The sequence below is a fragment of the Oncorhynchus tshawytscha genome, linkage group LG09, assembly GCF_018296145.1.
Source record: "Oncorhynchus tshawytscha isolate Ot180627B linkage group LG09, Otsh_v2.0, whole genome shotgun sequence".
NCBI lineage: Eukaryota > Metazoa > Chordata > Actinopteri > Salmoniformes > Salmonidae > Oncorhynchus > Oncorhynchus tshawytscha.
In genome coordinates, this window is record NC_056437.1 from 45,619,223 (window position 1) to 45,632,765 (window position 13,543).

Below are 13,543 nucleotides of genomic sequence, written 5' to 3' on the forward strand. Positions count from 1 at the left end.
CTCCAGTAGGCCACAAATGTGCTTGTGTCTGCTCAAACGGTCAGAAACAGACTCCACGAGGGTGGTATGAGGGCCCGACATCCACAGGTGGGGGTTGTGCTTACAGCCCAACACCGTGCAGGATGTTTGGCATTTGCCAGAGAACACCAAGATTGGCAAATTCGCCACTGGCGCCCTGTGCTCTTCACAGATGAAAGCAAGTTCACACTGAGCACATGTGACAGACGTGACAGAGTCTGGAGACGCCGTGGAGTACGTTCTGCTGTCTGGAACATCCTCCAGCATGACCGGTTTGGCAGTGGGTCAGTCATGGTGTGGGGTGGCATTTCTTTGGGGGGCCGCACAGCCCTCCATGTGCTCGCCAGAGGTAGCCTGACTGCCATTAGGTACCGAGATGAGATCCTCAGACCCCTTGTGAGACCATATGCTGGTGCGGTTGGCCCTGGGTTCCTCCTAATGCAAGACAATGCTAGACCTCATGTGGCTGGAGTGTGTCAGCAGTTCCTGCAAGAGGAAGGCATTGATGCTATGGACTGGCCCGCCCGTTCCCCAGACCTGAATCCAATTGAGCACATCTGGGACATCATGTCTCGCTCCATCCACCAACGCCACGTTGCACCACAGACTGTCCAGGAGTTGGCGGATGCTTTAATCCAGGTCAGGGAGGAGATCCCTCAGGAGACCATCCGCCACCTCATCAGGAGCACACCCAAGTGTTGTAGGGAGGTCATACAGGCACGTGGAGGCCACACACACTACTGAGCCTAATTTTGACTTGTTTTAAGGACATTACATCAAAGTTGGATCAGCCTGTAGTGTGGTTTTCCACTTTAATTTTGAGTGTGACTCCAAATCCAGACCTCCATGGGTTAATAAATTTGATTGCCATTGATAATTTGTGTGTGATTTTGTTGTCAGCACTTTCAACTATGTGAAGAAAAAAGTATTTAATAAGAATATTCATTCATTCAGATCTAGGATGTGTTATTTTAGTGTTCCCTTTATTTTTTTGAGCAGTGTATTACTGTGTCCATCAGTTATTTGATAGATCAAAATGAAATTGCTGATCCAAACACCCAATTACTTATAAATGGAAATAGTCAGGGGTGCCCAAACTTTTTCATACGACTGTATATGTTTTTCCTTCAGATTGAATAAAGCTGACACGATATCCTATTCTTTCTATTTCTATCTGAAGTTAAAGTTGAGCAGTGGAAGCTGGTGGTGGGAGAAGTCAGAAGACGGGGTTATTGTAATGGCTGTAATGGAATTAACGGAATAGGTATCAAACACATTAAACACATTCCATGTGTTTGATACTGTTCCATTCCAGTGACACCAGCCTGCACTGGTTACTTGGCAGACTGACAAAGAAAATCTCTGATTTCGGTCACACTTAGTTAAGTAAAGTATGCGGGAGAGGCAAGTCTACGCTAGCCGAGCACAACGACGGTACAAATGTGAGACAAAACAAATATGTGACAAACACACAGCTGTCCCCTGTTCCTCCAAGGGCAATCCCCGCGTCGCTTCTGCAGATGTCATTAGCTCAGGTTGCCTAGAGCTCATCTTGCCAACCAAGAACGACAAGACGGCAAGGCCCGCCCCTCATCTCAGGGTGCTGTGGGTGTGCACAAGTGTCTTCCACTCACACATACTGCACTCAATAAAGAAAGAGGTAGAAAGAGATAGGAGGAAGAGGCCACAGTCCAAAGAAGAGCTGCATGCGTGTGCCTACCTGACCCGGTGACAGAGAAAGAAAAGAGAGAGAGAGAGAGAGAACGTGACCAAGAGAGAGTGAGGATTCCTGAGGACTCAGCCAGTCAAAGCGTTTCCCCCTATCGACCCATCACACTCTTGAACCTAAACCAACATGGCCTCCCAAGTCACTCTGGATCTGCCCTTCAGGCCCGACGCCCATCTGACCGAGGTGATGCGTCAGCGGGCCCAGTCGCTGCAGCAGCGTGGCGGGAAGAGGCAGGACGGCGAGCGCCTCCTCCGACCACACGAGGCCATCTACCGCCTGGACTTCTCCCAGCAGGCATTGCGTTTTGCCCACTGGGGAGTGAGGCTGGTACGCTCAGGCCGCCTCACCGTGACTGCCACCTCACAGCTCTGGACGCCCGACCTCACCCACCTGATGAACCGCCAACTGCTGGAGCCGGCGGGGGTGTTTTGGCGAGCTGAGAGCGACGGCGATGACACACCCGTGCACCAGTATGAGGCAGACGCCCAGGAGTTTGGTGAGCGGATCGCCGAGATGGCGAAGGTACGGAAGACAATGTACTTCCTGCTGGCATTTGAGGAGGGTGTTGGTCCGGACGCTGTTGAATGCTCCATCAGCTTCCAGGTGGACCAGAAGTGAAGACTGTAGGAGGAAATGGCAGACGGAGGGCAAGGTACTAGGCGGACATTTTGTTTTATTTAATTTGACTTTCCTTTGGCCTTATGAGCAAGTATGTTTGCCATTTCTCTTTTTGTTGCCTTTCTTCATGTTTTTCCACCTCGTCGGAGAACAACTTGGTTTTTCGTTTAGAATTTCAGTCATTTTCTACATATGCTACTTCTTCTTAGAGTTAGAGGTAAAGTTAGGGTTAGAGCACGGGTCTCAAAATGATGACCTGTGATCCAAATCTGGGCGATTTAATGTGGCCTGCAGTAGTTGTTAGAATGCTGTACCACAGGGGACAGGACAGACAAATCGACCGACCGGAGAGACCACAACCACTCACGTCCTCTGGGGTAGAGGAAGGATAACACCTCAGCACCCTCCACTCCCTTGACTCAATCGCTTCCTTTCTAACACTCTCTTCCATCTCTTCATCTTCCCGTCTTCCATTTTAGCATAGAACGACCGGCCTCAAACAAAACACAAAACCTTTTTGGATTGCAATATGCCCTTTCTACTGTAGGTAGACTTTCTGTAGGGATTCAGATAATACTAGTCTAGTGTATCAAAAGACTGGAGCATTTCTGATGTTGAAATTACTATTAAAGATGCAGTAAGTGCTTCACCTGTGAGTGGACTTTTAAACCCGAGTGAGTCTTCAATCATGTTTCCTTCAAATCTTTGTAGAGCATTCAGAGCCGTACTGTAGCTACAGTCAGTCGAGTCTAGATATGTGATTATTCATTACTTGTAAGGTTTGTTTGATACCATAACGTGACTAATTAGAGAATGACTACTTGTGTGTAATTGATGTGCATTTGAATAAATCGTAACAAAAATACAAAATTGTTCTCTCTTGTGGCATTTCTAACAGACTAGCTACACAACGTCAGCTCTGATGTTTTTCAATTTCAATGTGTGTGTGTACGCACGGATGCACATGTTAATGTGTTGGGTGTCTGTCTGCGTGTGTGTGTACTTACGGATCTAATTTTTTCTACTGGCATCTGACAAAAACAGCCTGGACTCGTCCAAGAAGAAACACTTGTTTTATATTTTCCTGTGATGTTTTTTTGCTATGGTGTGTCCTAATGAACACGACACAGACTGGCTTCCTATTACCTCATCCGTCTCCGTCTGGCCCCGGCCCGAATGACAAACGTCAGAGAGGGGGATTATATCTCCACAGCAACCGGCACTTAAACTCCCTCCCTCCCAAAGGTCACCCCGTATTCATAAACATGTCAGAACAGAAGTGCTGATCTACAATCAGTTCAGCCTTTTAGATCATTATGAATAAGATACATGGACGAGGGGGGGACCTGATCCTAAATCAAAGCTCTGAAAGGCTTTATGAATATGGACCGAGGCCACCACAAAGACAGCGCTGAGGAGTGGAGAGGGAGAGATGGAGGGGAAAGGAAAGAGAGAATATGTTTGTGTGTAGGAGAGACAGAAAGAAAAAAAGAAAACAGAAGGAGAGATGGGCACCACAAGCTTGTGCACATCCCCCCCACCCACACCTAGTCACCCACTCATTCACCACAGAGGCATAAATCAACGCCTGAAATCACAACCAGCCACCTGTTAGATTGACTGTCTCTCAAATCAAATCACATTGTATTGGTCACATACACATATTTAGAACTAGATTGACTCTCTCTCTTTGCGGTTGACCACTTTTCTCCCAAATTATTCTCAAACGCCATTCCTTTTGTCAGTAATGGAAAAGCAATAGCAGCAGAGTACACTGACAGTCTCCCGAGTCTCAATTAAGAGAATGGCCTGCAGTCTAAGAGTGTAATTATTAATCTGACGTCGTCTCCATTGTCCTTTTCTTCCTTATTCAATAACATCAGCTCACAATCACACGTCTTCCCTCTCATACTTACCAGTTGCCGGTCACACACACACACACGACAGACAGACACTATACATACACACACCGCACCAATGCTAATTAGTCTTTGCACATACCAGCTTCCTGGGGGATCTACCTCTTGGTTGTTGTATGTACCGCTGCCCCATGCCTGGTGTAACTAAACCATCACTGCACTGCTTCCATCACGGAAATGCATGGTCACACACGCATCAAGTTCATCTTGTTGTACTGTTGGACAACATGCCTTTATCTTCAATAGGTCAAAGTTGATTGGGTTGTATTTCTATGTAAATCATTAATTCCTCATCCTCACTCTGGTGATAGAAGTAGTTGTGGTCCTGAAAACAAAATAGCTGAAATAGCGCAAGCTTTCCAAATCTGTTAACACATCTTTATGTACAGTACATTGTAAATAAAAAATAAAAAAGCTAATTACTGAGTTGTAACACTTTACTTAAAGCATGCAGGTATAATGCTTTCTAAATTGTTATAAGCATGTACAAGCCTTTATAATGTCTTATAACAAAGCTTAAGTCCTATTTGGACGGGATTAGTTTTACTGGGGGAGCTCAGGTAATGTAATTATGTGCACGAGCACAAATGACCACATCTGTCATTTTAATCCCGTCCGAATCTGCTATGTCAGTCATTTTTAATTGGCAGGAAGGCTATTATCCCAGGCCTCGAGGCCGATACGTAAAGCTTAATGAAGACCAGTGAGACTTGCAAGAGCAGTGTGCACGTTTCTTATTTTTTCTCATATTATTACAGCCCTAAAAACCTACTGTTTTTGGCAAACTCCCAGCTCCTCTAATAATACTTATCTCGTGCAAATCGTCATCACTGTGTTTTGAGGGATATTGCAGGGTTTAACAGGCTAAGAACATTACAGCAAATGTATGTTTAAAGCCAAGTGTTATGCAGGCAAGAGCGTCATTTTATGTTGCATATGGGGGGTGGGGGTCAATGGGTTCACTCTCGGGGGGTCCGAGGGCATATAATCAGAATACAGGCAAAAACATTTGTTATAGCATGTGGTCAGCAAAGATTATGAGTTGAACTGATAGTGCCTTATAACTTAAATTGCCTTATAACCACTGCGGGGCGGCAGGTAGCTTAGTGGTTAGAGAGCTGGGCCAGTAACCGAAAGGTTGCAAGATCGAATCCCAAAGCAAACAAGGTAAAAATCTGTCATTCTGCCCCTGAACAAGGCAGTTAACCCACTGTTCCTAGGCAGTCATTGAAAATAAGAATTTGATCTTAACTGACTTGCCTAGTTAAAAAATATTTTTAAATCAATAAATTCTCACCTAATGACCTGTTCGCCCTCTCCCTGCCTCAACACGGGCGGTGCTCTCTCACACACACTCTCTACTGCCTGTCTCTGACCCTTGCCATGACAAACAAATCAACTCAGAATGCAGTCATCAACTGTTTTGTTGCACTTGGGCTTCAAGTCGGCAAAGAAGAGGAGTTGAACTGATAGTTCCTTATAACTTGAATTCTCACCTGATTACCTGTTCGTTATCTCCCTGCCTCAACATCAGCGGTGCTCTCTTTCTCACGCTCTCTACTGCCTGTCGTTGACCCTGTCATAATCATATGACCAAATACCATTATCATATGACAAAAATGACTGGCCTTAGCAATGATGGGGTTAGCTAATTAACACGAATTAGACTGCTTTTATTACCTAAATTATTTATAGTTACCAATCTATTATGAATTGTACAGTGTGCTTAGCTAGCTAGCTATATAAACATTCATTAATTTACTTACAGTCCTCTCCACTCCCCAAAATAATCTTATTTCCTGCACTTTTCTCCTCTTTGGGGTTGGCACCTCCATTAAGGGCACTAGCAACTTTTACACCAGGGTGAACACTAACTCACTGAGTGCTGCTCATCTGAAAATGCTGTTGAAAAGGAAAGGGATTGGCCTCCCGAGTGGCGCAATGGTCTAAGGCACTGCATCGCAATTGCTAGCTGTGTCACTAGAGATCCTTGTCCCATCCAGCTCTAGCGACTCCTGTGGCGGGCTGGGGGCATGCACGCTGACACGGTCGCCAGCTGTACGGTGTTTCCTCCGACACATTGGTGTGGCTGTTTTCCGGGTTAAGTGGGCATTGTGTCAAGAAGCAGAGCGGTTTGGTTGCGTCGTGTTTCGGATGACACATGGCTCTCGACCTTTGCCTCTCCTGAGTCCGTACGGGAGTTGCAGCGATGAGACAAGACTAAGTACCAATTGGATACCACGAAATTGGGGAGAAAAAGGGGTAAAAGTAAAAATAAATTTAAACAAAAAATAAAAGGAAAAGATCCAGATAGTGTGCTAGCTTTGGTGCTGGTTTAGCTAGCTAGATAGCTAACGTTAGATAACGTTATACGGTTTTACTCTGTATAAAACTATTTTTACACAATATTATATCTTCACCAATGGGTCGCTAGTTACACAACAGCAGGAATACATTTATGAAATGTTCATTAACTTTTCAACTTTCAAAAAATGTTTACATTGTAGTGCTTGTGAATACCTGTCCTCAGCAAACACCACAAAGAGAAAGAGAGAGAGTGGGTTGTGCGTGCTGCTTAACTGTTACTGCAGGCCAAACCAATGCATCGCAGACCAATGAAAAGGTTAAGAGGAGAAATTGTGTGTTTCTCTAATCTCCTTACAAGCCGTTCTCAACTCTTTTCCCATTTAACACCAACGGGCCGGCTGCCTCTTGGGATCGGGCGCATTTGGCAGCAAGGGGGATCCAATCATAAAATTAGGAGTACTGTGGTGCAAAGCCACATAAATCCAGTAGCTGCCTGGAGCTTTACAGTGCAGAATGTTTTTCAAATCAATCAAACTCATCATGGTATATTATTGGGGGTCAAATGTACAAATTTCTAATATTTGGGGTCATGACCCCCCCTGTCTACGTCCACCGTCAAGTTGTGTCTAACTCAAGTAGCCTACAAATGAATTTACAGTTTTGTCACATATCAACTTTTCCCGTGCCTAATTCTCTTTCAAAAGAATAAGATATTGTGCCAATTAATTCATAAAATGCCAAATACGTCAGTTAATTAAATATCTGCATAGACTACAATTCATGGTTCTTATTGATACGCATTATTATTTAGGCTTTTTCAGAACTGTAGGCCATTAAGCCAATATTAGGCTTTCCCTAGACAAGCTGAAACATCTTTACACTAGGAACATGACATTTTGAAATATAATAATTTTCTTCGTTCGGTAAAACTAATCCCGTCCGAATGGTCCACTGGAAAAAAACGGACATGCTGGGATAATAATTTCATAACCGACATATAGTAATACCAGTCCTGAACTAATAGGGCTTTAGACCTACAACATGGTACACACATCCAGTAACTTGAAGGTGTCATGAAAGAATGCTAGACATTCATTCTTTCAAAACAACCGGGTGGACTGGAAAAGTCTGCTTTGATACTTTACCTAAACACCAGACTGAGTTCTAAGCTTGAAGGATGCCACAAAGGACCATGGCAGTGTACTTCAACTCTACTGAGAGTGTTAGAGATAGGTGTTGATTTATCCTAATGATGCTTCTGGTGAGAGGAGCTTTCCCCTGTTTATCCCTTCACCACCAGGTAATGGGGCCTAATGGGTATTGTGTGTGTGTGTGTGTGTGTTATAGTTAAGAGTGTGCATCTCTTGTTTAAGATCACATGTCACACACATGCGCATACGACCCTCCCCACCCACAGACACACTTACTTTAGACCACAGGGACTCTCTGGAGGCCAGGCTGGAGCACGCTGCCACAAACCAGCAGTTTCCCAGCTGGCCCTGGTGCAAGTCGTGCGCACTGATCCCATCCACAAACAGGTGAGGGTCCTCAGAGAGCTCCTACACAGAGAAAAGGAGGGAGAGTGAGTGAGAGAGAAGGAAGAAGGGGGAGGCAGGGGAGAGGGAAAGGGAGGGAGAGAGAGTTAGAAAGGTTACAGGAGGCCTATCAACCCCAAAAAGATGCGAGGTTCGTCAGTGCGAAAGGGAAGAACGGAAAAAAGGGATTGATAGACAGGTGAAGATGAAGAGAAAGAGTGAGAGCGCGAGAAAGTGAGAGTCAGTGAGAGAAGGAGAAAAAAAAGAGGGAATGATATATAAGAGAAAGAGAGAGAAATATGGATAGATGGAGAGAAAAAGGGAGAGGGAAAAAAAGAGAAAGGGAGGGTGGAAAGAAAGAGAGAAGACAGATGGATGGAGTGAGTTGCCAGGCCAGGCCAGGCATGGCCGGGACTCTTTAATTACGGCTCCTAATCGATGGGAATTTAGATGAGGCTCTGCAAAACACTCCACTTCTATCCATCACACACACACACACACACACACACAACATGCCTCTACTGACAGATAGGAGAGAGGGGGAAAGAAAGAGGGCAAGAGAGAGTTCCAGTGAGTGAGCGGAATGAGGTTAAGAGAGTGAGAGAGAGAAAGAAAGTTAAGAGAGTGAGAGAGAGAAAGAAAGTATAGAGAGAGAGAGAGAGAGAGAGAGCGCAAGAGAGAGCCCCCGACCCTGATAAGTCTGTCTCAGGTCTGAGAGGTGTTGTGGTGAATTATGTGACGACACAAGAGGATCTACAGGGTCACGGATTTATCTGGGCCGCACTAACCTGAGCCCCACCAGAACAACCTCACACCAGACAGCACTAAAACTACCCCACATAGAGCTACAACTACCCCAGACCTACAACACAGACAGCACTAAAAACAACCCCAGACCAACAACACAGACAAACAGCACTAAACTACCCCACATAGAGCTACAACTACCCCCGACCTACAACACAGAGACAGGCAGCACTCAAACTAACCCAAGGTACAAGACTGGTTCTACTTTAGCTGTGATAACAGTTGCATGGTTGAAGAGCAGACCCTTAAGCCATATTGCTAACTATTAACTAGAAAATACTGTAGCTTTCTTAATTTGGGTCCTGGAATCCAGGCAAATACAGGAGTGGGCTAAAGCAGAGAAGACTTGAGTATTGACATGCAGGCTACTAAAATTCCTTAGAGGATCCCAATAAGGATCTGCAGTCAATAGTAATAGGTGGGAGACTGCATGAATGATATCTTTGAGGCTGCGTCCAAAATGGTACCCTATTCCCTATATAGTGCACTACTTTTGACCAGGGCACAGAGCTCTCGTCTGCCTTAGTGCACTATATAGGGGACAGGGAGCCTTTCAGACACACCCCGAGTCTATGTGGACACTGATAAGTGTGACGCGCGTGTGTGTTATTATCTACCTCTCCCTTCGGGGGTGGGGGGGGCATGTGGTTTCTCACCCACCAGGTGTGAGGCAATATTTTCAGCCGGTGTGTGTGTGTGTGTGTGTTTGTGTGTAGGGACTTTCCCCACCAACAATGTGCGAACAGATCCCTGGTGCCGTGCTTAGTTAGATTGCACACAGGTGGACTTTATTCTCCATCTCCTAGCATCTCTTTCTCCCCCCCGACCCTCCTCCTCCCTCTGCCTCCCTCTCTCTCTCTCTCGCTCCCTCCATCCCGCTCTCCTGTGGGGTGCGATAATGAAAGCAGGAAATAGATCAATGTCTGATAGTAGGGCAACAGTGATGTCATCACTGGCTTCTCTGACTAATAGATCTGTCCACAGCCCACTGATAGATTGCCAGGGAGGTGACTGCCTCACCTGGGGGGGGAATACTAAAGTTACCACATAAACAGTCATATCTGACATCACTATGACAATGTGCTAGCAATGTTATTCTGAGTATCCCAAATTGAATAATATTGTAATAATTATTAAATGGGCAATTCCAGAGTTATGGATGTTACATTAGCAAAATCACATTTGCACTCAAACTTTAATGTCTCACAGACTGGACGAACAAAATAGATATAACACTTTTGATGTGGGTGCCTATAGCACCCCTTGGGGGAGCGGATACCCAAAAATGCAGACTTCTAAATATTGGCATATTGGAGAAATAAGGCAAATGAAAAGCGTTATGTTACATGAAATGGACAAACTTTTTGGGGAGACTGAACATACAGTGGCTTGCGAAAGTATTCACCCCTCCATGGCATTTTTCCTATTTTGTTGACTTACAACCTGGAATTAAATTTGAAATTTGTATCATTTGATTTACACAACATGCCTTCCACTTTGAAGATGCAAAATATGTTTTTTTTATTGTGAAACAAAGAATAAGACAAGAAAACTGAAAACTTAACTATAAAGTCAATACTTTGTAGAGCCTCCCTTTGCAACAATTACAGCTGCAAGTCTCTTGGGGTTTGTCTCTATAAGCTTGGCACATCTAGCAACTGGGATTTTTGTCCATTCTTCAAGGTAAAACTGCTCCAGCTCCTTCAAATTGGATGGGTTCCGCTGGTGTACAGCAATCTTTAAGTCATACCACAGATTCTCAATTGGATTGAGGTCTGGGCTTTGACTAGGCCATTCCAAGACATTTAAATGTTTCCTCATAAACCAGTTGAGTGTTGGTTTAGCAGTATGCTTAGGGTCATTGTCCTGCTGGAAGGTGAAACTCAGTCTCAAATCTCTGGAAGACAAACAGGTTTCCCTCAAGAATTTCTCTGTGTTTAGCACCATCCATCATTCCTTCAATTCTGACCAGTTATCCCACCCCTGCTGATAAAAAACATTCCCATGGCATGATGCTGCCACCACCATGCTTCATTGTGGGGATGGTGTGAGGTGTTGGGTTTGCGCCAGGCATAGCGTTTTCCTTAATGGACAAAAAGCTAAATTTTAGTCTCATCTGACCAGAGTACCTTCTTCCATATGTTTGGGGAGACTCCCACGTGCCTTTTAGCGAACACCAAATGTGTTCGCTTATTTTTTTCTTTAAGCAAAGGCTTTTTTTCTGGCCACTCTTCCATAAAGCCCAGCTCTGTGGAATGTACGGCTTAAAGTGGTCCTATGGACAGATACTCCAATCTCCGCTGTGGAGCCTTGCAGCTCCTTCAGGGTTATCTTTGGTCTCTTTGTTGCCTCTGATTAATGCCCTCCTTGCCTAGTCCATGAGTTTTGGTGGGCGGCCCTCTCTTGGCAGGTTTGTTGTGGTGCCATATTTATTTTTATATTTTTATATAATGGATTTAATGGTGTTCCGTGGGATGTTCAAAGTTTCTGATCTTTTTTTATAACTCAACCCTGATCTGTACTTCTCCACAACTTTGTCCCTGACCTGCTTGGAAAGCTCCTTGGTCTTCATGGTGCCGCTTGCTTAGTGGTGTTGCAGACTCTGGGGCCTTTCAGAACAGGTGTGTATATATACACTGAGATCATGTGACACTTAAATAAAGTCCACCTGTGTGCAATCTAACTAATTATGTGACTTCTGAAGGTAATTGGTTGCACCAGATCTCATTTAGCGCCTTCATAGCAAAGTGGGTGAAGACATATGCAGGCACCACCTTTCATTTTTTGAAACAAGTTTTTTTTTCTTCACTTCACCAATTTGGACTATTTTGTGTATGTCCATTACATGGAATCAAAATAAAAATCTATTTAAATTACAGGTTGTAATGCAACAAAATAGGAAAAACACCAAGGGGAATTAATACTTTTGTAAGGCACTGTATTAGCAAAAGTCTGGGAGTTTGTCATTCTTAGGTAACCCTCCGTTATGGATGCTACAGAGTCTGAAATAAACATTTCAATCATAAAGATGTGTTCATGGCAATCTATAATAACACATTTGTTGTCATTTGGAATGCTTTAAAATGTCAGCAGAAGGCATAGTACCTTATGCTCACGAACAGGGATGTAAACAAATTTGTACACAACATGAGAGAAAAATGCTCTTTGTGTGTATGGAAAATGTCTCAGATCTTTTTATTTCAGCTCATGAAACCAACACTTTACATGTTGCGTTTATATTTTTTGTTTAGTATAGTACTGCCATATATGACAAATGCATTTCAGCATATATTTTCCAAGAGAATCTTAGCTAGAGCACCTCATTTTCCAGATATCAACAATTGCACCAGTAAAGGTCTGAAGAATACATCTCAAAGCAAGCACACACAATATGGTGAATGGATGTTACACATACCATAACGCTGACGATGAAAAGGTGAGAAACCAATTGCAGACCATATAAAACCTTGATGAAAGTTAGCTTTACAGAGAACGTTTCAAGATGATCCGATGTAAGGTGCACGTTTTACAAACACGTTTCATAACAAAACGTTACGGATGTTCCATTGCCTGTCCCAGTCACCCCCCCTATCTTTACATGACTGTCAATCAATACAGCTCAATACCGCTGTACTGAAAGGGGTTTAGATGAGGTCGTAAATACAGTTCAACGTCGACTCTGAAGTGTCGGCTGGTGGTGAGAGATGGATGGAGAAATGGACTGAAGATGAGAGAGGGAGGAATGGACTGAAGATGAGAGAGGGGGAGAAAGACGGAATGTTTGTGAAAAAAAGTGTGTGTGCATTGCATGCATGTGTGCACGTGTGTGTCTGTGTCCACACCACACCAAAGGTCAGTAATCTGCTGCTGCAGATGAAAGCAGGTTGCTGCAAAAGCCAACTTTTCATCAGTGGAGAGGAGAAGCCCACCACTGCACTGCCACTGCAGAGTCCCCTGGAGACCTCTCCACCCTCCCTCTCACCACTCCTGTTACTCAAAGGCCACTATGGAAGTAATAACCGTTAGATGCACATTTTCTCTACATGTGCTGCCATAGAAATATAATGAATAGAACGGGAGTCCCCATTCAAGTCGATGGCGGCATAATGGGTGGACTGGCAGCCATTCCGTGTGTACCCATAGGAGCAAAGCAGGAAGTAAAAACAGGAAGCGTACCTACCCATCAACATGGGCTGTAATTTGTTGATTCAACTGACATTACAAAAAAGACATTCCATTGCATTAGCCACCCCAGCTAGCACATTTGGTTCTTTGGAAGCTGTGGGAACGTCCATTTTGGTTTCCTATTGGTTCAGGGAACGAAACCATACATTTCCTGACCGGCAAAACTGAACTTTCTTTAAAAAACATTCTGAGAACGTAAGAGAAAATGTCACCTGTTCTGGGAAAATACATTTTTGGGTTGCAGGGAGCTTCTAAAACCGTTTTACTATGATTCGCTGAAAGCTTTCTGCTAGCTTATTTTGGGTTAAATGTTTTGAATTCCAAGCACAGATAGAACACATGGAAATGTATTTGCTTAGGCATTAATCATGCAAACACATACATTTTTTTTTATTATAAACTGTGTGGTTCGAGCTCTAAATGCT

At 44.1% G+C, this 13,543-nt stretch overlaps 2 protein-coding genes across 2 annotated transcripts in view; one reads left to right on the plus strand and one right to left on the minus strand.

Moving 5' to 3' along the window:
• Positions 1-13,543, minus strand: part of LOC112258025 (calpain-5-like) — a 58,813-nt gene that overhangs the window by 19,146 nt on the left and 26,124 nt on the right. The window contains exon 3 of the mRNA XM_024432077.2: positions 8,019-8,150. Coding sequence (XP_024287845.1) covers positions 8,019-8,150 — 132 coding nt within the window. The remainder of the gene's footprint in view (positions 1-8,018; positions 8,151-13,543) is intronic.
• Positions 1,663-2,501, plus strand: ompb (olfactory marker protein b). Its single transcript, XM_024432090.2, has one exon. It carries the CDS (start codon positions 1,874-1,876, stop codon positions 2,363-2,365), a length of 492 nt encoding a protein of 163 aa, XP_024287858.1. The 5' UTR covers positions 1,663-1,873; the 3' UTR covers positions 2,366-2,501.

What these genes read in the sequence shown, in the direction of transcription:
- ompb (XM_024432090.2), top strand. Translation starts at nt 1,874, where the DNA reads ATGGCCTCCCAAGTCACTCTGGATCTGCCCTTCAGGCCCGACGCCCAT.